Source organism: Mauremys mutica, chromosome 13 (genome assembly GCF_020497125.1).
Source record: "Mauremys mutica isolate MM-2020 ecotype Southern chromosome 13, ASM2049712v1, whole genome shotgun sequence".
NCBI lineage: Eukaryota > Metazoa > Chordata > Testudines > Geoemydidae > Mauremys > Mauremys mutica.
Window position 1 is genome coordinate 29,981,978 of NC_059084.1, and position 25,245 is coordinate 30,007,222.

At 49.4% G+C, this 25,245-nt stretch overlaps 1 protein-coding gene across 4 annotated transcripts in view; it reads right to left on the reverse strand.

The window, feature by feature from the left end:
• Nucleotides 1-11,830: 11,830 nt before the first annotated feature.
• RBL1 (RB transcriptional corepressor like 1) overlaps nt 11,831-25,245 on the reverse strand; it is a 129,250-nt gene continuing 115,835 nt past the window's right edge. For all 4 annotated transcript variants that reach the window (XM_044985794.1, XM_044985796.1, XM_044985793.1 and 1 more), the window contains 3 exons: nt 15,487-15,653; nt 14,715-14,879; nt 11,831-14,419 (listed from right to left, as the gene is read on the reverse strand). In XM_044985794.1, the coding sequence (XP_044841729.1) occupies nt 14,249-14,419; nt 14,715-14,879; nt 15,487-15,653 (503 nt within the window). In that variant the 3' untranslated portion in view covers nt 11,831-14,248. The remainder of the gene's footprint in view (nt 14,420-14,714; nt 14,880-15,486; nt 15,654-25,245) is intronic.

The window sequence follows — 25,245 nt, forward strand, 5'->3', positions numbered from 1 at the left end:
GTGTACTAAAACTTCGTTTATTCCCTGTGATGTGGTGCTTGCCCCATACAGGTGTAGAAAGGGTTAATCTCAGCAGGGAGCAGTAGAGGTGAGTCCTCTGAGTGGCCCAGAGAGGCTGTGTGAGGCCCAGCCAATCGGGGGGATTTGAAGGGAGCAACCAATCTGGGCCCAGCCGGCCCAGATAAGAGGAGGTGCAGGACAGAGCAGCAGGGGCAGTAGCTGCCTGGAGCTTGTGGAGTCAGTACTGCCAACTTAGAAATTTTGTCATTAGATTTAGCAATTTTTTGGTTTCCATAGTGAGGAAATAAGTGTCAAAGTAACCAGTGACAAATCTACTGACTTTCACTGCCAATTTACAGTGACATTCAGAGAAAAGTTGCCAATTTGTAAATCACAAAATCATTCATAAGCAGCCTAATAATGTTAATAAAAACTATTCCATGCTCTTTACTATATTCTGTTGCACACCAAGTCAATGGTATTATGTCTCACTTGGGCATGTCCTCAGAAGGAAGTGCATTTACTCATGGGGGAATTCTGCACCAAAAAATTAAAAATTCTGCACACTATTTGAAAATGCTGCATATTTTATTTGTCAAAACAAGACAATATAATCATGCCAGTTTCAATTATTTGGGTAATTTATTTCAAAATCTTTGTCAGCAAGTATGTCTGTAACAATAGACCAAAAAAAAAATCTGGTAATTTTTGTTTACAAATAGATTCCTTACTAGGCATATTAATACAGAACTTTGTGTAATTAATTTAAATTACAATACAGAACTGTATTTCCTGCACCTGTCAGAAGCAGCGCAAAGGCTTGTGGGAGTCCAGGGTAATGGAGGAGCTGAGGGGGAGGGAAGGAGCCTAGGCATGAACCTGGAGGGTACTGGGTGTTGGTGGGACAAGGTTTTATTGGGGTGGGAGGAGTTTGTTTGGGAGTTGGGAAGCCTCCCCCATGCAGATCCTGACTGACTCAAGCCTCTCCCATATAGTCAGGCACATCTGCCCCTGTTCCTGCACCCCCCATTCCCATGGGTCTCTGTAATCCCTCTAACCCATCCCCAGGCTCAATGCTGTCACCCCACGAGCTCCTGAGCTCATGCTCCAGTCTGTCCCCCACACTAGTCATTCTGAACCTGTGTGACCCCCCCAGCAGCCCTATGTGCCCCCCTCTGTTCTAACCTGGCTGTGCAGGCAGGGTGCTGTGATGAACTCTATCCCTGGGGGAATTTTGCAGCACTGGGCATAGAATTTGTATTTTCCCGCGTAAAAAACATTTTGTCTAAGTGTTGCAGTTCTGCCTTTTGCCCACCAGAGGCTGCTGTGGCGTGAGAACAGCCGGCTGCATTCATGATGGCTGTTCTGGCGCCCCAGCAGCCTCTGGTGGGCAAAAGGTGGAACTGCAGCACTTAAGCAAAATATTTTTTATGCGGGAAAATACAAAATTATGCAAGATCAAGGAATTCTGTGCGCCCACAGATGCACAGAATTCCCCCAGGAGTATGCACTCCAGGGCTTCCTGGGCTGAGAGGCTGTGAATGAGAGGAAGGGTTTGACTCGAGCTCCTGGTGGCAGAATAAATGCTTAGCACATAACTAGGGCTCAACTTTGATTCCTTGGTGGCAGGGAGGGGGTGAAAATCCAGATGTAATGAGGAGGAGAGTCTGGAAGAGAGGAGGCTACAACTGCTGCTAGGAAGAAAAGTTATGCTCTTCTGCTTAGTAAAAACTGTTAGTGACCAGGGTAGGTGCCACTCCCTGGGTGAGGGGGATGCAGGAAAAATAATTTGTCAACAGATCTTTGTGTCTTTGACCACTGAAATGTTGTTACCTGATCAAAATTCCCCTCCAAGGAGTGGGAATCTGGCTTGCCTCACTGGGCAATTCCTTGGGACTCTGCTGAACCTTCTCCCGTTACTTGCTTCTGTACTCACGCTGCCTGGGCAAGAGGAGAGTGCCAGCTGCTGAACAGAAAGCAGCAGCAATGCTGGGTGCTCCCTCTACAGCACAGTACCCAGGTCCACGGCAGGGTAGGGTTGACAGGAGGGTTAACAACGGTGACTCCTCAGATGGGAGTATGACCCAATGATGAGTCTTCCCCTGGGGACTACAGAGGTGTAATTCTTATTGGTGCCGGTGCAGGGAAGCCTGTGTTGCGGCCAGCAAGGACTGTTTCCCTCTGGATGTTACCATGGGTCCTGGAACCAGATAAAGCTCGCAACTCTATATTGCTGGCAACAGTGGTACTGGGAGCGCCAGCAGGTCTCTGGCCACAGCAAATTCCTCCAGCATGGACGGGCCCTGGTGCTGACGGCTCATCCAGGACCAGATTCAATAGTACCTGCAGATGGGCCGGAGTCAACTGTGCTGCGGGCGATGTCAAGGCAGAGATGTGGCCTGACTGAGGTCGCACTTCACTCTGCTCTTTATTCCTGGCTTCTTCAGAATAGGGGAATGCCCCCTCTCAGCCAGCTGCTGCTTATGCTTCTTTCCCTACACAAGGGATGATGAATGGTGCTGGGACTCCTGTATGGCAGGATGAGTGCTCCGCACCAACACTGAGGTAACTCAGGGCAGAGGTCAAATGGCTTGGCTCGGAGGAAGAGCGAAGCACTGCGTTTGTCAAAAGGACCTTTAACCTGGCCTCCCAATCCTTCTTTGTATGAGGTTTAAACTCATGGCAGATCTGACTATGATCCCCGATATGAGCCTCACCTAAGTACTTTAAGAAACTAGAGTGCATGTTGCTCAAAGGCATACCGTGTTGCAGGAGTGCAGTGACCCAGGCATACCTCCGCACCGGGAGTGGATGAAACTCTGCTGATGGAGAAGCGCCAACTAAACTATCAACTATTTACACTAACTATACAAAATATTAAGAAAACAAAAATAAACAAAGACCATGGAGAACAGTTTGCTGTAGTAAGGACAGCAGGTCCAGCAACCGCCATGGACAGTAAGAAGTAGCTGAGGGTCACAGGGTTGACCAGGCCCTTATACCAACACAATGTGTGTGCAGCACCAGAGTCGACCCAACTCGTACCACAGAGGTAAAAGCTTCCAGCAACTGTGCTTGTGGCATGCACACTCCTACAATGGAATGGACATGGGCTATCACTTGAAGAATTGCAAGCTCTTTAGAGCAAGGACCATATCTTGTGTATTTTCACAGTGTCTAGTGCATCTGCCTCTCTGGTAAAGCAAACATGTAGAACATTTATGTTCTTCAGAAATTAAAATGCATATTTAATGGAGGAACAATGTTTTTTCCCTGTAAATCACGTGTTTCACATACTTATGTCAAACACAATGGAAAGTGGCTAAAACTTAGTCTCCCTAAGTCTCTCTTATTGAAGCTGTTCCTCTGGCCGGGAGAGGTGACTTGAACTTGGCTCTCTCAAAAGGCATGAGTGCTATACCCCAGGGGCTGAAAGTTACAAGATTGGCAGCACTACTTTTACCCCCACCCCCTCATTTTGGGGGAGGTAGACATCTGCCTTGCTTATTCTTACAATAAATGTAAAGCCACCTGACTCCAGGAGAAGGGTTCTCCCTCATGGGTTGCTAGAGATACGCACCTCTCTGAAGTCTGGACCTATCTCAGAGAGGAGTGGCGCTTAGGCCACTGCCCTTTGGTCAGCCTCTCCCAGGGGCAAGGGCCTTCCATTTTAGGTTTTTACCAAAACATTCCCAGGTTTTACAATAGCTATTACTTAGTTTTTACCAATTTTCACTCACAATTTGGACCATTAAACTACATGAAAATACTGATTTATTGGATTTGCTTAACAATTACATTAGACAGGTGTTTGTTAATAATAAATTAGTCTGACTGTAAATGCAAGGCTACCTGTTTAAAGTAAGGCAATGTAGTGGTGCACACACACACACACGTCCTAGAAAAAAGTAGCAGAACTCCCCAGACCCAGCTCCACACGCCAGGAGAGATGAGAGCTAAGTAATTTGGACAGACTCTCTGGAAGGAGATGGCAGCTTGGTAACCTGGGCTGCCAAGACACCATTTCATCTTCCAGAATGGAGAGCCAGATCAGAAGTACTCCCTCCACCCCCCAGTATCCTCCCATTCCACAGTATTTACCCTGGTATTTACCCTGAAAACTGTGAAATTAACTTTTTGCACCAATTCTCACCCTTTTAAAAAATGATGTAATGAATACTGAAATTCCCAGACAATTTTAAACAAAATAAACTAAAACAAAGGGCCTTGACCATTGGCTACCTTGGTTTCTCCGCACCTAGCCTGCTGGCTTTTGTGAATCAATCTAAGATGTCTATCTCTCCCCATTCATGGTATAAGGAGCCTAGGCGTCTAACTCAGGCTTTATGAATTGCAGTGTTGTTCCTGTGATTTTCTAAGTGCCTAAAAGTTAGGAATTGTGATGGCTACCATGGTAATGCCTAAGTCCCTTTGTGAATTTGGGCCTAAATACTCAAGGTATGACAGCCAAAATATTGTCATGGATCAGAAACTGGCTACAAGACAGAAAACAAGTAGGAAGAAATGGTCAATTTTCATCATCGCAGAAGGTTAACAGCAGCTGCTTCGAAGGTCTGTACTAGGCTATTCAATATATTTACTAACAATATGGAAGAGGATGGCCACATTTGCAGATGACAAAATTATTTGGGTTAGTCAAGACTGGAGAGGGCTGTGAAGAGCTTCACCAAGATCTAACTAAGCCAAGTGAATGGGCAGCATGATGGGAGATGAAATTCAATTCTGATGCCAAGTAATGCAAATTGTAGGGAATAATTGGAACCTCTTATACACCTTATAGGATGTTCTAAATTAACTATCAGCTCAGTAAGAGACCTGGTCTGCTTAATGAAAACCTCTCTAAGCAACAGAAATCAACAGCAAACAAAATGTGAGGATGTATAAGGAATGAGACATTACTAGCATGGTACACCTCACCTGGAATGTGTTCAATTCAGTATTAAATGCTGTATCCGTATAGAAAAGACGGTTACTCACCGTTGTAACTGTTGTTCTTCGAGATGTGTTGCTCCTATCCATTCCATGTAGGTGTGCGCGCCGCGCGTGCACGGCTCTTCGGAACATTTTTAGCCTAGCAACACCGGCGGGCCGGCTGGGCGCCCCCTGGAGTGGCGCCGCTATAGCGCTAGTTATATACCCCAGCCGGCCCGTCCGCTCCTCAGTTCCTTCTTGCCGGCTACTCCGACAGTGGGGAAGGAGGGCGGGTCTGGAATGGATAGGAGCAACACATCTCGAAGAACAACAGTTACAACGGTGAGTAACCGTCTTTTCTTCTTCGAGTGATTGCTCCTATGCATTCCATGTAGGTGACTCCCAAGCCTTACCTAGGCGGTGGGGTCGGAGTGAGACGTGGCAGAGTGCAAGACTGCGGAGCCGAAGGCTGCATCGTCTCTGGATTGCTGCACCAACGCGTAGTGGGAGGCGAAGGTGTGGACAGAGGACCAGGTGGCCGCTCTACAGATGTCCTGAATGGGGACATGGGCCAGGAAGGCGGCAGACGAGGCGTGTGCTCTCGTAGAGTGAGCGGTAAGACGGTCAGCTGGCACCCCAGCCACCTCGTAGCAAGTTCTGATGCATGCGGTGACCCATGAGGAAATCCTCTGAGAGGAGACCAGCTTGCCTTTCATACGCTCTGCAACCGCTATGAACAGTTGTGGCGAACGCCGGAAGGATTTTGTTCGATGTATGTAGAACGCAAGGGCCCTGCGGACATCCAGGGTGTGCAGCTGTTGATCCCGACTCGAGGCATGAGGCTTCGGGAAAAAAACGGGAAGGAAAATGTCCTGATTTACATGGAAGGCTGACACCACCTTAGGGCGGAAGGCTGGGTGAGGCCGAAGCTGGACCTTGTCCGCATGAAAGATGGTGTATGGAGGACCGGCCGTCAGGGCCTGGAGCTCGGAAACTCGCCTTGCTGAGGTTATTGCGACGAGAAAGGCTGTTTTCCACGACAGGTGGAGCAGTGAACACGCAGCCATGGGCTCAAAGGGGGGTCCCATGAGCCTGCCCAAGACCAGATTCAGGTCCCAGGGCGGAGTCGGGGGCCGCACTGGCGGGAACAGACGCTCAAGACCCTTGAGGAAGTGGGAAACCGTAGGATCGGAGAAGATGGATCGGTGACCGACGGGTGGCCTGAAGGCCGATATCGCTGCCAGGTGCACCTTTAACTATGAGATCACAAGACCCTGCTCTTTAAGTGACCAGAGGTAGTCCAGTATCGTTGGGATAGGGACGACGAATGGATTCAGATCTCTCTGGTCGCACCATATGGCGAATCGCTTCCATTTGGAGAGGTAGGTCGAGCGAGTGGAGGGCTTTCTGCTCTCCAGCAGGACCCGCTGGACCGCCGCCGAACAGGTCCGCTCCGCATGGGTCAACCACTCAGGTACCAGGCTGTCAGATGGAGGGACTGCAGGTCCGGGTGGCGGAGCCTGCCGAAGTCCTGCGTTATCAGGTCCAGCCATAAGGGCAGAGGGATGGGATCTCGTACCGATAGCTCGAGCAGCAGAGTGTACCAGTGCTGTCTCGGCCAGGCCGGAGCGACGAGTATGAGGCGGGCCCTGTCCCTCCGAAGCTTGAGAAGCACTCGATGTACGAGCGGGAACGGAGGGAAGGCATACAGTAGATGACCCGTCCAGGGGTAGAGGAATGCGTCCGACAGGGAGCCCGGGGCGCGACCCTGGAACGAGCAGAACTGGTGGCACTTCCTGTTCTCTCTGGAGGCGAACAGGTCTATCCGGGGAAACCCCCACCTCCAGAAAATCGTGTGAACCACATCTGGGCGGAGGGACCACTCGTGAGACAGGAACGACCTGCTCAGACGGTCGGCCAGCGTGTTCTGCACCCCTGGAAGATAGGACGCCACTAGGTGAATGGAGTGGGCTATGCAAAAGTCCCACAGTAGCATCGCCTCCGTGCACAGCGGGGAAGATCGGGCTTCACCCTGCTTGTTGACATAAAACATCGCCGTTGTGTTGTCCGTCAACACCGCGATGCACCGCCCCTGGAGACTGGGACAAAAGGCTTGACAGGCGAGGCGAATCGCCCGGAGCTCTCTGACATTGATATGGAGGGAGAGCTCTCGGGGCGACCAGAGGCCTTGGGTGTGTAGGTCGGCTAGGTGCGCTCCCCACCCCAGCTCTGACGCATCCGTGGTCAGAGTGGCGGATGGTTGAAGAGGGCGGAAAGAGACTCCGGCACACACGACTGCTGGGTCCAGCCACCAAGTGAGCGAAGCGAGTGCTGGCTTCGTGGGCGTGACCACCATATCGATGGAGTCGCGGTGGGGCCGGTACACTGACGCGCGCCAAATTTGAAACGGGCGAAGGTGCAACCTCGCGTACTGAGTGACGAACGTACACGACGCCATGTGGCCTAGAAGGCGGAGGCAGGAACGCACTGTTGTCCGTGGGAAAGCTTGTAGGTCTCGAACTAGAGAGACCAGAGACTGATGCCGAGGTTGGGGCAGGCAGGCCCTGGCCAAATTGGAATCTAGGACCGCACCGATGAACTCCACTCTTTGCGAAGGGGTCAACATCGACTTCTCGGCATTTATCATGAGCTCTAGACGCTGAAACAGGGCTAGGACCGTGGCCATGTGGGACGCCACCAGTTGGCGGGATAGTCCTCGGACTAGCCAGTCGTCGAGATAGGGGTAGACATGTATCCGACAACGGCGGATGGCCGCGGCCACCACTGCCATGCACTTGGTGAATACCCTCGGCGCTGTAGAGAGGCCGAAAGGCAGCACTGTGAATTGGTAGTGTGTATTGTTGACAACGAAGCGCAGGTAGCGCCGATGAGGAGGGTAAATGGCGACATGAAAATACGCGTCCTTCATGTCGAGGGCGGCAAACCAGTCTCCCGGATCCAGGGAGGGAATGATAGTCCCCAGGGTTACCATGCGAAACTTGAGCTTGACAAGGTATTTGTTGAGCTCTCGGAGGTCGAGTATGGGTCGTAGGCCTCCCTTCGCCTTGGGGATTAAGAAATATCGGGAGTAAAATCCCCTGCCTCGCATATCGCTCGGCACCTCCTCTATAGCACCCAATCTCAGCAGAGACTCGACCTCTTGTAGGAGGACTTGCTCGTGAGAGGGGTCCCTGAAGAGGGACGGGGTGGGTGGGTGGGAGGGTGGGGGCGAAACAAACTGAAGATGGTAACCAGACTCTACCGTGCGTAGCACCCAGTTGTCCGATGTAATCTGGGACCACGCCGGGAGGAAGTGGGAAAGACGATTGAAAAATAACGGGGAAGGATCCAGAGGAGAGACTGATGGGCCGTCCTCGGGCGTCCCATCAAAACGCCTGCTTCGGCCCTTGGGGGGCCTTGGAAGGCGCCTGGGACTGGGTACGCCGATTGCCCGATGGCCTACGGCGGTTTAGTCTGCCCCTGCGTGTATTATCCGGCCGAGACCTGGACTGACTGAACGGCCGAAAGGGCTGCTGCCTGAAAGGCCTCCGTTGTGTCGCCGGCGTATGCATGCCTAGCGTACGGATGGCAATGCGCCCATCCTTAAGGGTCTATATCCTGGAGTCCATTTTCTCCGAGAATAGGCCCTTGGTATCGAAGGGCAAGTCTTAAAGAGTATACTGAACCTCTGGCGGCAAGGTGGACGATTGCAGCCAGGAGATCCTTCTCATTGTCACTCCCGATGCCAAGGTCCTGGCTCCGGAGTCTGCAGAGTCCAGTGAGCCCTGAATGGAGGACCTGGTAGCTTTCTTGCCCTCTTCCAGCAAAGCTGAGAACTCCTGCCTGGAGGATGTTGGAATCAACTCCGTAAATTTAGAGAGGGCTACGAAGTTATCGTAAGCATAGCGGGCCAGGAGAACCAACTGATTTGCTATGTGTAATTGGAGGCCGCCAGCCGAATATACCTTCCGGCCCAACAGGTCCATCCTGCGCGCGTCTTTAGACTTAGGAGCCGGCGCAGGTTGCCCATTTCGCTCCCTGTCATTCACCGACTGTACCACTAGGGAGTCTGGAGTCGGGTGGGTGTACAGTTACTCGTACCCAGTCGGGGGTACCGAGTACTTCCGCTCCACTCCACGGGCAGTGGGAGAGATGGACGCCGGGGACTGCCAAAGTGTGGTGGCATTTTTCTGGATCGTCCGAACAAACGGTAGGGCCACTCGCATGGGGGCCTCCGTTCCAACCACATTAGTGATTGGGTCCTCGTCCTCGACGACCTCCGCTACAGGAAGGTTAACTGCTTGTGCCACCCGACGAAGGAGGTCCTGATGGGCCCGTAAGTCAATCGGTGGGGGATCGGATGACGAGGATCCCGCCACCGCCTCGTCGGGCGAGGAAGACGAGGACTGGGCCTGACCAATAGGCAGAGGCTGAGGCTCGTCCATGGGGTGTGAGGTCGCCGTCTCCACGGGACGTTCCGTCTGCACCGGCGGCGGTGGAACCTCAACCGGAGGCGATGGAGGGGGCCTGCTGACGGTGGCTTCCGGCACCCCATGGTCAGAAGGCCCCTGTCTCGGGAGGAAGGGGGCGCCTTGAGCCTCGTGACCCACCCAGGGGGTCCAGAAACCCCATTGCTGGGGACCCAGGTCTTGTCCTTGTGGGTCCGCGCGGTAATCTGCACCGCTGCCGTCGTGTGAAGCGACCGACGGTTGGCGGGAAGGCCACGGGGGGGCAGAGGCGCTCAGAGACTGCGCCGTCGATGCCACCATTCTGTCCGCGGACGGTGCTGTGTACCGGTGCCGATCGTCTCGGTGCCGGGAGCGGGAGCGGGACCTTCGACCGCGAGAGTAGCGGGAGGTCGACCGTGATCTCGATCGTCGTCGACGGGAGCGGCTTCGAGAATGGCGTCGGGAGCGGTGCTGGGATCCGGACCTCCCTCGGTGCCGACGGTCCGGAGAGCGGGACCGGGACCTGGAACGCCTCCGGGAGTACGACCGGTACCGCGATGAGGAGCGGTACCGGGACTGCGACCGGGGCCGAGAAGGAGACCGGTGCCGTGACCTTGAACGGCGGGAAGGTGACCGTCTCTGGGATCGAGACCGGGAGCGGGACCTGGATCGTCTCCTATCCCGTTTGTCAGGGGTGGCCGGTCGTACCATGGCCGGTTTACCCACTGACGGAACAGCCCGCACCGGCGGTGCCAGGGGCCGGAGGCTCAGTGCCTCTGTTAGCTCTATGAGCTCCCTCGCCGTCGAGAACGTCTCGGGCGTGGACGGGAGAGGCAGCTCGACCACGGCTTGCACCGGGGAGCGCGGGGGTACCGGACTCGACGGCCCAGCCGGTGCCGGACTCGACGGTACCGCGGACGGTCCGTGCGCTGTCGCGGACGGTGCCGAAGGCGCCGCTGCTGGACCGATGGTCTCGGCGTAGCAGTCTCTACAGCCTTGGGCTTAGGCTTCCGTTTCCCAGATGGTGAATGGGAACGGTGCCGGGACTTCGGTGCCGGCTGCTTCTTAACAGTCTCGGTACCGGACCGGCCGGGGACCGCTGGAGCACTCCGCACCGAGGAAGACGCCGGAGCCGGAGGAGTCGGCACCGCAGGGGTAAGCGCCGACTCCATAAGGAGCTGCCGCAACCTAATGTCCCGCTCCTTTTTAGTTCGCGGCTTGAACGACCTGCAAATGAGGCACTTGTCTGGTCGATGTCCCTCGCCGAGACAATGAAGGCAGGCGTCGTGGGGGTCCCCAACGGGCATATGCCGCTGGCAAGCCGCACAGGGCTTGAATCCCGGTGTCTTGGGCATACGCCCGCACCGGACGGGAAAAGAGGGGCTAAGCCCCCCTAATTCCTCCTAATCTAACTACTAACTACTCAACTAACTCAGTTTAACAACTAACTATATACACTAAATACAAACTAGAACCAAGGTGAGCTAGGTAAGTGGAGGACGACAAGCACTCCACAGTTCCTACTGGCCGTCACGGGCGGGAAGAAGTAACTGAGGAGCGGACGGGCCGGCTGGGGTATATAACTAGCGCTATAGCGGCGCCACTCCAGGGGGCGCCCAGCCGGCCCGCCGGTATTGCTAGGCTAAAAATGTTCCGAAGAGCCGTGCACGCACGGCGCGCACACCTACATGGAATGCATAGGAGCAATCACTCGAAGAAGAAACTGAATTCTGATAGTTTTGTCATCTCTCCCATATTGTTGAGAATGACTCTTGAGGAAGCTTGTGTGTAGTACATGTGACAATTCCACTGAGCAATATTTTAAGGATCAAGATAAATTCTTTTCACTCTAGTAACTTGATAGTTGTTGGAAAGGAAATTAAGCAAAATAATCTGCTTGGCTTTTGTCTGTTGGGGGAAAAAATCTGTCAGTAAAATGAATTTAAAGAGTTCTCAGAACAAACACTGCAGCCTTTTCTCATTTCTTATTCCTTGCTGCCATCTATTTTGCATTATTTTACTCACTGGCCCTGTCTACACAAGGAAATTGATCTGTGGTTGACAGATGTCAATCATAGGACCCAGGGTTTTAGTTGCTGAAGTAGATAAAGCCAATTTAAGCATAACACAGTACTTACAGAAAGCATGATTCAAAAGGTAATTTTCCTAGTATATGCAAGGCCACTGAAAACTATAGGAATTTTAAAAAAATTCTAACATTTCACCTTTTTACTATTGTCTTAAATTTAGTTCCTCTCTGCCACTCAGGCAGGAGCATTATATTTATTGACTGAAGTACAAGCAATCTGGAAAAATATGGAAAGAAAATCTGGGGAGATAACTGAATACAGAGGAATATGAACATTTACCTATTTGTCACACAGATATAATTAGACTCTGAAAAGCAGGCATAAATTACTACAGACAAACAATGTCAGTCATCATACAGTTTTAAAGAACTTTTTATTGTAAAATACATATTTACAAATGAAGGCACTTTTAAACCATAACAAAACTTTAAAACCTAACAGCTTGGCAAACTGTTCAAGTCCAAAATTTACTCTGCTCTATCAACATTAGCATCTATTCTAGGTAAAATTTATTATGAAAAGGAATTAAAATCCAATTGTAATACTTTGTTTTAATAAAATACACTAAACCTAATCATAACTAACAAATTTCAGCACCATTATTTTAATTCAAGATTAGAGAAACGGAAACAGTCTGCAGGGCATACCTCTTAAGAAATAAAGTAGGTTTACACATGATGAGAAATTAAAACCAAGTGACTAAATTGTTCCATCATCCAATACTGCTGAGTGTTCTTTACTGTCCGACAGTCCATCCTAGCCTAATTTTCTTGAGGAATATAACCCCTCATGCAGTGAGTCAAGCACAATTGGCTCCGTTTATGTGAAGTCTAATTCAAGATCTCTTTCCACAACAAGGTAGGTTTTCCAGGGCTGTGCTCAGGCCATGATTACCCATGCACAAATGCATCTTGTCAGTAACTCAAAACTGGAAGTTGGTATTATGTTTTGGTTTTTTTTCCAACCATTAACATCACATACTTAAAAGGAGTTAACTGTAAGATTAGTATATCTTTTGTTATGCCACTTTATAACACTGCAGTCTTCATTCTCAAAACTTTCAAAAGGCAAAACATGTTTTTCAGAGCAGTCAAAACAATGGCAACCTTCAAAAAGTTAATGTTATCAAAACCTTAGGGGACTTGTGACCTCTCCTTTCATTGTTGATTACCAAGATGAATGTGTAAACCAAAGCGCTCTCCTTTATAATCAATTTAATCAAGTTCATCCACCAGATTTCCAGTTCGTTCCACTGAAAATTATGATGTATCAAATCCTGGTGCGCTCAATAATCAAGCTAATAAAAGCTAAGTAAAATAGTCAGAGCTCTAGAAAAGAGTTGTCCATTAAAAAGACAGTTCAAGTTTGTAAGTATAAGATGCTTATAGCAACTTTGAACAGAAAAGTACAACACAGAATTACCTTATGGCTCTAAGCTTTAAAAAAAATCACTACTGTTAAAATTAGACTATTGCTTATAAACAGTATTATATAAACATTAAGTTTTCCTCATCTTGATAAAACAATCCTATCAAAATTCTAACATTTAAAACGTAGGAGTTTTGCTGGAATTTTACACATTGCCATTGGAACAAAGCTAAAGCTACATGTCTGTAATAGCTACAAAAAAAAAAAAAAAGTACAAACATGCCTGATCTGTTTGGGCTTACATTCTGTGTAGATACTACACAACATAGGAGAGTACACTTGTCAGAAAAAAATATAAAAATCCTAAAGAAAAGAAATTTTAAGTTCATTAAATGAATCATCACACATTTGCTACAGTAGTAACTGATGGCCAAAGCCCAGAACTGTTTAACCATTATTGATACACGCTAGCCTTTTTCAGTTAAGATACAGTATCTATGAATATTTAGTGCTGCAGATGCGATGTGCAGAAGGAAGGAGTGCTTCAGATCTGTCTCCAGTGGCAGCATTCACTGCTCTGGAGGAAGCTGAATTCAGAAAAGGCTCCCAGAAACATCTCCGCAACACTCTAGAATAAGTGTGCTTTCAGTTTAGGCCTCTGCAGTTGTACTTGCTGATTTCTCTCCCAAACCATAAGAAACATTTAATCCATGTCACAACATTCACTTTAGTTGACATCCTCAAAGTAGGTGGAGAATAGCATTTTACCAGTTATACTCAGCTATAAAAGCCAAAAATTAACCCTGTTCAAATCACATTATCAAGTCTTTGATAAAAGGTGACTTTTTTCACGTAATATAGAATGCAGAATGAAGAACAGATGGGTTTATCTAACCCTTAATGTAGTAAAACAAACAAGTTGTCTCCTGATCTGTCCACATTAAAGTAATGCATAAGATTCTATAATTTTCATGTAAAAACAAAAAGGCACTTGAGGTGTTTCCCCAAACACTGAGTATAGTGATTGCCCCTGCTGCTTTCCTACATCCAGTCAATTCAATTTAAAAAACAGAACCACTGAAACTAGGAGCTGGCCCTCATGCTCAAAGCAGAACCGCTAAACTAGAAGATTAGAGGTGAATATCTGACATGGCTCATAGAACCATTTCAACATGCGAATCAGCAGATAGATTCATAGCACGTCTGACAGCAATAATGTTAATGTGATCATAGCCTCTAATTCCCCACAGTTCAGTCCTTAACACTTCCTTTTTGCATTCCTACTGAAGTCAGGTGACAGTACAATTTTACACATTAATTAGTAAACTGCCTGCACACACCACAGCTGGAAAACTGGAAAAATTGTTTCCCAGGTGTGATGAACTCTGGAGCTTCAGTCCCTTGTAGATGTTAGTGATTTGCTCTTTCACTGACAACATCCTGAAGACGTTTTAGTAAGACATCATCATTTTCCTGGCAGAGTCGTTTTGCTGGAGACTCACTGTCACTGTCAATTGTAATTGCTCGCTTCTTACTCCTGTGTTCACCTTGTTTTATCATATTGTTGATGTCCTTCAAACTCTGTCAATAAGAGGAGATTTAAAAATAAAAACAAATATTCAAGCCACTATAATTACTCAATAAGACACTGAGTTTTCAACATGGTCTGAAAAAAGTATTCCTACTCTGGACAGATGTAGCACCTTCCATCTGAGAAGCACTAAGTGGTTTATCCTTTACTTCAGGAACTGCAAGACCAGTTTGAAGAAAGTCTTCACAGCACTCTTATGAAAAACCCCAAAGCCAGTCAGAAATTTGGAAGAGGGAGAAATCTTTAAACTTTGCAATCACTAAAGGTCTTATGTGAATGTCTTACCTTAGAAGGGCTCCCATTAAACTTGTACAGTAGAGCAGTCTGAGGCGTCAGGCAGGCACCATTCTTGTGTGGTGAAACATAAACAGAGTGTTGCTGGGATATCCGCCGAGGAGACACTGGCTGCTGTTTAATGTAGGGGAATGGGGAAAGTGGAGGCGCTTCCATCTTAAAGAAAAAATGGCACACACACAGTTTGTCTGTAGGAATTTACCAGAAGGACATTAAATAATTAACTTAATAAGTAAATGAAATGCATATCCATTTTTATAAATGTGTTCTTTTGGGCCTTCTGTTCCAGGTTACAATTACATTCTAATATTTCAATTCAGTATTCAGCCTGGCAATCACAAAAGAAACCTATTTTTCAACTGTTTCACATAGATGAACTGAGGGGCACTTAAATGTCACTCGGTTTCCCATATTAATATGGCACCCACTCATTAGTTTCTGCTCCATTTCAATGTTAGCAGGGCAGACATGCAATCTTGTTGATGTAGTATGTTATAGCCCAGAACTATGATTATTTTATTTATGCAACCATGTAGAAACAAACACAATCAGATGATGAGGTGGATCCATTTCATGTTGAGTGTCAGAGGATGGGTTTAGAGGCGAGACATAAACAAGCCTACAGTTTATGATCTACAGGGCAATGACAGCAACAGTCTGAGTTTTTAAAAGCTGACATTTTATGTTTAAAGGGCAATAAAACTACTACTAAGCATCCATGCACACTATTAGACATATTCAAAATTAGAATTATTTTACTTACTACATGATCCTGGTTTGTGACATCGTACTTGAGTGCAAATGATTTTACTCTTCCTACATAGACTGCATTGTAAAATTTTATCAGATCTCCTCTCTCCTCCTTTCCTGATTCGCTTGAGTTCTCTGGTGTTGATCTTACAAGTGAAAGACACAATTTCCCAGGAGAGTCTATCACAGTAGGGAAAAAAAAAAGTCAGATTTAAAACCCTTAATGTCAGCAATCTAAATTAGATTTTTAAGATACAAATTAATACACTACCACTCACACTCTATATAGAGATTCCACTTATAAAGAGTTGTTAAAATGATTAAGAGAAAGTTACTCACCTGGTGTAGTAACTGAGGTTCTTTGAGATGGTTATCCTTGTGGATGCTCCACTTTAGGTGTCTATGCACCCTAGCCTGTAATTGGAGATTTGTGGTAGCAGTGCCTGGCTGGGTCATGCATGTGCCGCTGCGTGCCACTCCAGGCGGTTAAATAGCACTGCACAACCAACCAGCCCATGGTTCCTTCTCTGCTGCAGAGAATCTATGTGAAACTCTGAGAGGGAAGGAGTAAGGGTAGTGGAGCACACACAGGGACAACCATCGCAAAGAACCTCAGTTACTGCACTGAGTAACCTCTTCTTCACGGAGTGTCCCTGAGGGTGCTCCACTTTAGGTGACTGTTGAGCAGTGCCCCTCAGTGGGAGAGAGAGGCTTCGGAGTTGTGTTATTGATGGTGGATAACACAAGTCCAAAGCGAGCGTCCGATGCTGACTGTTGCTCTATAGCATAGTATTTTGTGAATGTGTGGATGTGACAGGTTCCCCCACTCCAGGGTGCCACCTGGGACTGGGGTACCACTGAGACTGCCTGACCCACCAGCCTGGGCTTCCTTTCACCCTGTAATCCTGACAAGCTGCAGACACGCTTCCAGTCTCACACTTTCACCAGCACAGAAGTAGGGACACACCCAGCTGCAGAAACACACAGACACTGAAATTAGCTCTGCCTGTGAAGGCTCAGTTAAGGAATTGCCAAGTACTCAAGTGCACATCCCCTCTCTAGGGGATAAACCCAAAATTATACTGTCTTGCACTGTACAGTGTAAGCTCATGAAATTTGCCACCTCCCTCAACGTGGAGAGGAATATATGCAACTTTCTGCCCCAGGTAAAGATTTTTACAAACACTGGTTTTAGATAAAACAAAAGTAAGTTTATTAACTACACAAGATAAATTAAGTGATTATAAGGGCTAGCATCAAAGCAGATTACCAACAAACAAAACCAACACTCAATCTAAGCTTATAAACAGAAAATTATCACCCTAAATGTTGTTCTAGGCAGACTGCAGAGATTCTTGAAGGCAAGCTGCCCATGCTTGCAGCTTAAAACTCCAGATATTCCTTTTACAGGCCAGACATCCTCTAGCCCGGGCTCAGCCCTCTCCCGCCCACAGCTTAGTCTCTTTCCTTCTCAGGTGTTTCCAGCAGCCTTCTTTCTTAGATGGGAGTTAGTGAAGAACGACCCACAATGGATGTCACTCTCCTACCTTAAATAGTTTTTGCATATGGTGGGAATCCTTTGTTTCCCACCAATCCCCACCTCCAGTCAGTGGAAAAATACTAGTATTTATCATGAGTCCAACACCAGGTGACTTGGTCACATGACCCTACAGCCATAACTCAGAGGCTGTTTGTAACATCCCCAGGAAGGCTTCTCTGTGGGTGATTAGCATCTTCTAAGACCTCCTGTTCTCCCTAGTGGCCCTTCCCAGCAAGATACCTAGAAGGATTGCATTCTGCCTAATGGGCATTCCCCAGGTGTAAACATATTTGTAATAGCTGCATAGACAATATTCTTTACTTCAGATACAAAAATGATAAATGCATACAAATAGGATAATATTTAGTAAATCATAACCTTAAAACATATCTTAGTTATGCCATAATCATATCATAAACATCTCTCTATGAAGAAAATGGAGTATAATGCCACAGTGGTCTGATGCCCAAGTTACTGCTCTGCAAATGTTGATAACGGGGACATTGTTGAGAAAAGCTACGGATGCTGAAAATGCTCTGGTATAGTGTATGTGGATGTCCATTGGGGCTTGTAAAGGAAGTTTTTTATAACAAAGGTGGATGCATCTTGATATCCACTTGGATAGTCTATGCTTTGAGATGGTTTTTCCCACTGAACATTGTATTATAGAGACATAGTTTTGGCAGACTTTCTAAATGTTTTTGCTCTATCAATGTAGAAAGCTGATGCTCTTCTAATGTCCAGTCTGTGGCGTGATGCCTCTCTCTTCTGCATGTGGTTTTGAAAAAAAACATAGGTAAGTAAATGATCGGATTCAGATGAAAGGGGGAGGCAACCTTGGGGTAGGAATTTGGGGTGTGGTCTTAAGGTAACTTTGTCTTTAAAGAAAGTTGTGTGTGTGTCATTAGGGCACCTAGTTCCTTCATCCATCTGACCGACGTGATGGCGATGAGGAAAGCCACCTTCTTAGATAGGTGGAGTAGTGAGGTGGCAAGCAGCTCAAATGGTTTTCCCATAAGTTTGTGTAAGATAAGGTTGAGCTACCACGTAGAAGGTGGGTTCCTTATTTCTGGGTAAGTGTTCTCAATGCCCTTGAGGAAACGTTTAGTTGTTGGGTGGGCAAATATGGTGATCTCATCCACCTTTTCATGGAAAGCTGTGATCACCACCAAGTGTACCTTGATGGAAATTGTGGACAGACCATTTTTATATGTAATCCAGTACCCTTGGTAAAGAGGAGGATGTGATAAGATCTGTTTATCTTGGCACCAATTGCTGAACCGTTTCCACTTATGCATATATGCGTCTTCCTTGTGCTCATTCTATGGCTGTTCATTAGTATGTTTTTTACTTCCACCGAACAGGGTGTCTCAACTCTCTGACATGGAGAAAAGCCAGGCCTTGAGGTGGAGTATTGCGAGGTGGGGATGGTGAACATGCCCCACATCTTGTGAGAAGAGGTGAGGTATTCGGGGAAGGGTTTGAGGTGAGCATACTGCTATCTTTAACAGGTACGGAAATCATGTTTGTCTGGGCCATATAGGTGCTATTAGAAGGACTCTGGATTTGTCCCTCGATCTTGGGTATGAGCCAGTTTAGGAGTAGGGTCAGGGGGAATGCATACGTTAACGATGCATCCCATTTGATGAGGAGAGCATTGCCTAAGGAATAGTGTCCCAGTTCTGCTTTGGAGCAATATTGTGGGCACTTGGTGTTCTCTGCTGTTGCAAAGAGATCTATGGTAGGGAATCTCCATAGTTTGAATATCGTATGTAAAATTCTGGGATCCATCTCCCATTCATGACTGAGACAACTCCGTGCTTAGCACATCTGCTGTTGTGTTTTGACATTTCGAAAGATAGGATGCCGATAGGTTGATGTTGCTGATGCACCAATTCCAGAGTTGCATTGCCCCTGTCCATAGGGAGTATGACTGTGCCCTCCCTTGGCAGTTTATGTAAAACATGCACACTATATTGTCTGTGAGGATCCTGAGGCTGTGTTTATGATTATAGGTAGAAAGTGGTTGCATGTGTTATGGACTGCCCTTATCTCCAGCAAGTTTATGTGCATGTTGGACTCCAATGGGGACCATTGGCCTTGGATAGTGTTGTTGAGTAGATGCACTCCCCAACCTATTAGGGAGGCATTTGTAGTGAATGTCATTGTTGCAGTCCTTTGTAGAAATGTGACTCCTGTTCAGACGTTCTTGGGTTGTCTCCACCATTTTAGGGAGTCTTTTACTCTGTGTGGCATTGTAAGACATCTGCTTAGGCTGTGCTTGTGTGGCATGTACACTGTTTGAAGCAGGCCTGCAGGCATCTCACGTGAAAAGACGGTTACTCACCTTTGTAATTGTTGTTCTTCGAGATGTATTGCTCATATCCATTCCAATTAGGTGTGTGCGCGCGCCGCATGCACGTTCGTTGGAAGACTTTTACCCTAGCAACACTCGGTGGGTCGGCTGGGCGCCCCCTGGAGTGGCGCCGCTATGGTGCCGAATATATATCCCTGCCGACCCATCCGCTCCTCAGTTCCTTCTTGCCGGCTACTCCGACAGTGGGGAAGGAGGGCGGGTTTGGAATGGATATGAGCAACACATCTCGAAGAACAACAGTTACAAAGGTGAGTAACTGTCTTTTCTTCTTCAAGTGCTTGCTCATATTGATTCCAATTAGGTGATTCCCAAGCCCTACCTAGGCGGTGGGGTCGGAGTGAGACGTCGCGGAGTGCAAGACCGCTGAGCCAAAGGCAGCATCATCTCTAGATTGTTGAACCAATGCGTAATGCGACGCAAAGGTGTGGATAGAAGACCAGGTAGCTGCCCTACAAATTTCCTGGATGGGCACATGGGCCAGGAAGGCGGCAGAGGAGGCTTGAGCCCGAGTGGAATGGGCAGTGAGATGTCCCGCGGGAACATGCACCAAGTCATAGCACGCCCGGATACATGATGTCACCCAAGAAGAAATTCGTTGGGAGGAGACCGGCATACCCTTCATTCGATCAGCGACGGCCACAAAGAGTTGAGGAGACTGCCTGAAGGGCTTGGTTCTCTCAATATAAAAGGTGAGAGCCCTACAGACATCCAACGTGTGTAATTGTTGTTCCCGACGCGATGAGTGCGGTTTCGGGAAGAAAACAGGGAGGAAAACGTCTTGATTGACGTGGAACGCAGAAACCACTTTAGGGAGGAATGCCGGGTGTGGTCGGAGCTGTAACTTGTCCTTATGGAAGACAGTGTAAGGGGGATCTGCAGTGAAAGCGTGAAGTTCCGATACTCGTCTCGCCGATGTAATAGCAACGAGAAAGGCCGTCTTCCAGGAGAGGTACAGCAACGAGCAGGTAGCCAAAGGCTCAAAGGGGGGACCCATGAGCTTAGCCAACACCAGGTTCAGGTCCCAGTTAGGGGTAGGTCTCCTGACTTGAGGTACAGTTGTTCCAACCCCCTACGAAACCTGGAAACCATGTGGTGAGAGAAGACTGTACTGCCCGCCTCGCCTGGATGGAAGGCGGAAATGGCTGCAAGATGCACTCGTATAGACGAGACTGACAGGTTTAGCTCCTTAAGGGACCATAAGTAGTCCAGGATAGTGGGGATGGACACCTGACTCGGAAGGAATCCCTGCTGAGCGCACCAACAGGAGAAGCGCTTCCACTTGGCGAGATATGTCGTTCGCATGGAAGGCTTTCTACTCCCCAATAGGACCTGTTGCACCGCATCCGAACAGCGCAACTCTGATTGGCTTAACCAGAGAGCAGCCATGCTGTCAGATGGAGGGACTGCAGGTCCGGGTGGTGAAGCCTGCCGAAGTCCTGGGATATGAGGTCTGGATAGAGTGGTAAGGGGATCGGATCCGCCACTGAGAGGTCGAGCAACTGGGTGTACCAATGTTGCCTCGGCCACGCTGGAGCAATTAGTATTAGGCGAGCCTTGTCTCTGCGGAGCTTGAGGAGGACTCTGTGGACAAGCGGAAACGGAGGGAAGGCATAAAGGAGGTGGTCGTTCCACGGGATCAGGAACGTATCCGAGAGGGAGCCTGGAGAGCGACCCTGCATGGAGCAGAACTGCTGGCACTTCCGGTTCTGCTGGGAGGCGAAAAGGTCTATGAGGGGAAACCCCCACTTTTGGAAGACAGAATAGAGAACGTCCGGACGGATGGACCACTCATGAGTGAGGAAGGATCTGCTCAATTGGTCCGCCAAGGTGTTCCGGACTCCTGGGAGAAAGCATGCCACCAGGTCTATTGAGTGGGCTATGCAAAAGTCCCATAGTAGAACCGCCTCCCGACAAAGCGGGGAGGATCGTGTTCCCCCCTGCTTGTTTATATAATACATGGCCATTGTGTTGTCTGTGAAGACCAAGACAACAATCCTACAACTGATTCTGGAATGCCTGACACGCCAGGCAGACCGCTCTCAACTCCCGGACGTTTATGTGCAATGCCAACTCTTGAGGGGACCAAAGGGCTTGCGTGCGAAGGCGCCCCAGATGAGCGCCCCATCCCAGGGATGATGCGTCCCTTGTTAAAGACACGGAGGTTTGCGGTGGATGGAACTGGAGGCCCACACACACCAGGGACTGCGACCTCCACCAGCTGAGGGAGGCTAGGATGGCTGATGGAATGGTAAGTATCATGTCTATGGCGTCCCTGCCTGGGTGGTATGCCGAGGCAAGCCAAGTTTGAAGGAGCCTCATGTGCAGTCTGGCGTGCTTTGTTACGAATGTGCACGCTGCCAAGTGGCCGAGGAGGCAGAGGCAAGTGCGAGCTGAGGTTGTCGGGAAGTGTTGGAGCATTTGTATGAGGGAGACAATTGCCTGAAATCGAGGCAAAGGCAAACTGGCTGTTGCGAGAGTGGAGTCTATCATTGCCCCGACGAACTCTATTCTTTGCGTAGGCACTAGAGTGGATTTCTCTAGATTGAGTAGCAGGCCTAGACGCATGAACAGGTTCTTGATGTGCACATGCGTGGTGACTTGTGCCTCCGAAGTCCCTCGAATCAACCAGTCGTCGAGGTATGGGAAAACATGGATTCGACGACGGCGGAGGGAGGCCGCGACTACAGCCATGCACTTTGTAAACACCCGCGGGGCCGTGGAGAGGCCGAAGGGGAGGACTGCGAACTGAAAGTGCTTGCGGACCACCAGAAACCGTAAATACTGTCTGTGCGGAGGGTAGATGGAAATGTGGAAGTATGCGTCCTTCATGTTGAGAGCGGCGTAACAATCTCCGGGATCCAGGGAAGGGATGATGGTCCCCAGGGATACCATGCGGAACTTGAACTTTTTCATGAACTTGTTCAGTCCCTGCAGGTCCAGGATAGGTTGAAGGCCCCCCTTCGCCTTGGGAATAAGGAAATATCGGGAATAAAACCCCTTGCCCCTTGAGTGCTCCGGTACCTCCTCTATAGCTCCGATGGCACGGCGCTTGAGTACTTCTTGTAAGAGGAGTTGCTCGTGAGAGGGGTCCCTGAAGAGGGACGAGGAGGGGGGGTGAGAGGGCGGGGTTGAAATAAACTGCAGGTGGTATCCCGACTCCACCGTGCGAAGGACCCAACGATCTGAGGTGAGTTGGGAACACGCAGGGAGGAAGGAGGAAAGGCGGTTGCAAAACAAAAAGGGAACCTGGGAGGTCATCGGTACGCTGCTCTCGGTCGCACCCTCAAAAGTTTGGTTTGGGTCCCGCAGATGGTTTAGCGGAACCAGAATTATTGTTGCCCCCTTGAGGTCCAGACTGCCGTCTACGATTAGAGCGACCTTGACGCCTAGCAAAGTCCTGCCTTGGCCTTGGCAGGGGGTAAGGACGCTGAGGCTGAGGGCGGAAGGACCGTCTCTGAGTCTGAGGGGTATGCATTCTGAGTGAACGCATGATCACCCGGTTGTCCTTCAGACTCTGCAGCCTGGGGTCTGTCTTTTGAGAAAATAGGCCCTGGCCATCGAATAGTAGGTCCTGGATAGTATACTGAAGCTCAGGTGGCAGACCCGACACCGGCCGGTGGAGGCCTACTAATCGTTGCCTCTGGCACGCGATGCTCTGCAGCAACAGGATGAGGCGTCACAACAGGCTCGCCTTGGGCCTGATGGTATGCCCAAGGCGTCCAAAAGGGCCACTGTTGGTCTGGGCCATGAGGTCTCTACTATTATTGTCCGAGTCCCCATAGGAGGCAGAGTCGGCATGGGATGAAGCCGAGGCGTGCCGAGACGGCCATGGCGGAGCTGTGCTGGAATGTGGCGGGTCTCTGAAGACCGACGACCCGTGTGCCCCATGTGGTACCGGAGACCGGTGCCGGGAGTCGTACCGGTACCGGGACGGAGATCAGGACCTACTACCAGCACGGTGCCGGGAGGTCGACCGATGTCTCGAGTCCCTGCGTCTTGACCTGCTACGGGAGGCGCGGTGCCGGGATCGGTGCCGGGACCAGGAGCGGCGCCGTGAGTACCGCGTCGGCGAGCGGGACCGCGATCGGTGCCGTGAGTACGACCAGTGCCTTGATGGATATTGGTACCGGGACTGCGAACGGAGCCGGGATCGATGACGGGATCTCGACCTGGAGCGGCGATGCTTGACGGTGCCCTGTGATGGAGGCCTCATCATGGCTGGCTTGCCTAATGATTGAGGAGCCTGCACTGGCGGTGCTGGGGGCTGAGGCGGCCCGGGGTCCATTAGGGCGATCAAGTCCCTCGCCGTTGAAAATGTCTCCGGCGTAGAGGGCACAATAAGCTCAACCACGGCGTGAGCCGGGGAGCTGACAGGCACCGGACTTGACGGCCCCTGCGAGGCCGGAATTGACGGTGCGGCAGGTGTCGGTGCCGCGGCAGTTGAAGGTGCCGGGCGGTCCGACCTCAGTGCACACTCAGACTGCATCACAGATGTGGGTGCCGCAGGAGCCTTGCACTTCTTGCCACGCGGGGAGAGTGACCGGTGCCGGGTATGGGTAGGCTGCTGGCTAGGAGTCCTCGTGGTGCCGGTGCTCCCTGGCGCGCAGGAGGTACTCGTCCCCGGTGCCGTGGCTGGGGCCGATGCAGGAGGAGTGAGGGCTGCCTCCATTAGGAGCTGCTTGAGGCGAATGTCCCTCTCCTTCTTTGTCCGGGGTTTAAACGCCTTGCAAATGCAGCACTTGTCCGCGAGATGCGATTTGCCCAGGCACCTGAGACAGGAGCTATGAGGGTCTCCTGTGGGTATCGGCCTATGACAGGTCGAGCACGGTTTAAACCCCGGTGAACCGGACATGGGCCCGGTGCCGGGTGAGGGAAAAGGGCTAACTACTACTAACAGCAATAAAAGTTAACTATAAATACGAAAAACTGAACTATATACACAAACAGGAAAAACGAGCGAAAAGCTAGGGAAGTGGAGAACAGCTAAGCCGCGCTCCACTGTTCCAACGACCGACATGGGCCGTAAGAAGGAACTAAGGAGCAGATGGGTCGGCAGGGGTATATATTCGGCACCATAGCGGTGCCACTCCAGGGGGCGCCCAGCCGACCCACCGAGTGTTGCTAGGGTAAAAGTCTTCCGATGAACGTGCACGCGGCGCGCGCGCACACCTAATTGGAATCGATATGAGCAAGCACTCAAAGAAGAAGTCTGGTGTGACTGTCAACAAATGTCATTGCTGGCATATGTCCCAGTAGTTGTACACACTTTCTGGCAGATGTTTGTGGGCTGTCCATTATCATCGAAATTAAATTGACAAGTGTGATGAAGTGTTGCTGAGGTAGTGTTGCTGTTGAACAGTCTAAACAAGCGCCTATGAATTCCAATTTCTGGACATGAATCAGTGTGGGCTTTTGTGCATTATTTGTAACCCTAACCTCATGAAAAAGGGTTATCGTACTCTGCGTGGCACTCATTGCTTCTTGTTATGTTGGTGCCCTTATGAAGCAATCGTCCAAATATGGAAATATCAAGACTGTCTGCAAACGTGTGCTGTCCACCACCACTAAAACTTTGGAGAAAACCGCTGGGGTGGTCAACCAGCCAAAGGGTAGTACTTTGTATGAGAAGTGTTGTTTCCCTAGGGTGAACCTCAGGAATCGTCTGTGTGATGGATGAATGGTAATGTGGAAATACACGTCCTGCAGGTCAAGGGTCGAGAATCAGTCCCCCTTTTCTAACGCTGGAATTATGGTTTGTTAGTGTCACCACTTTGAAATGTTGGTTTTTACAAATTTGTTGAATTTCCTTAGATCCAAGATGAGTCTCCATCTGCCTGTCTTTTTCTATGTGAGAA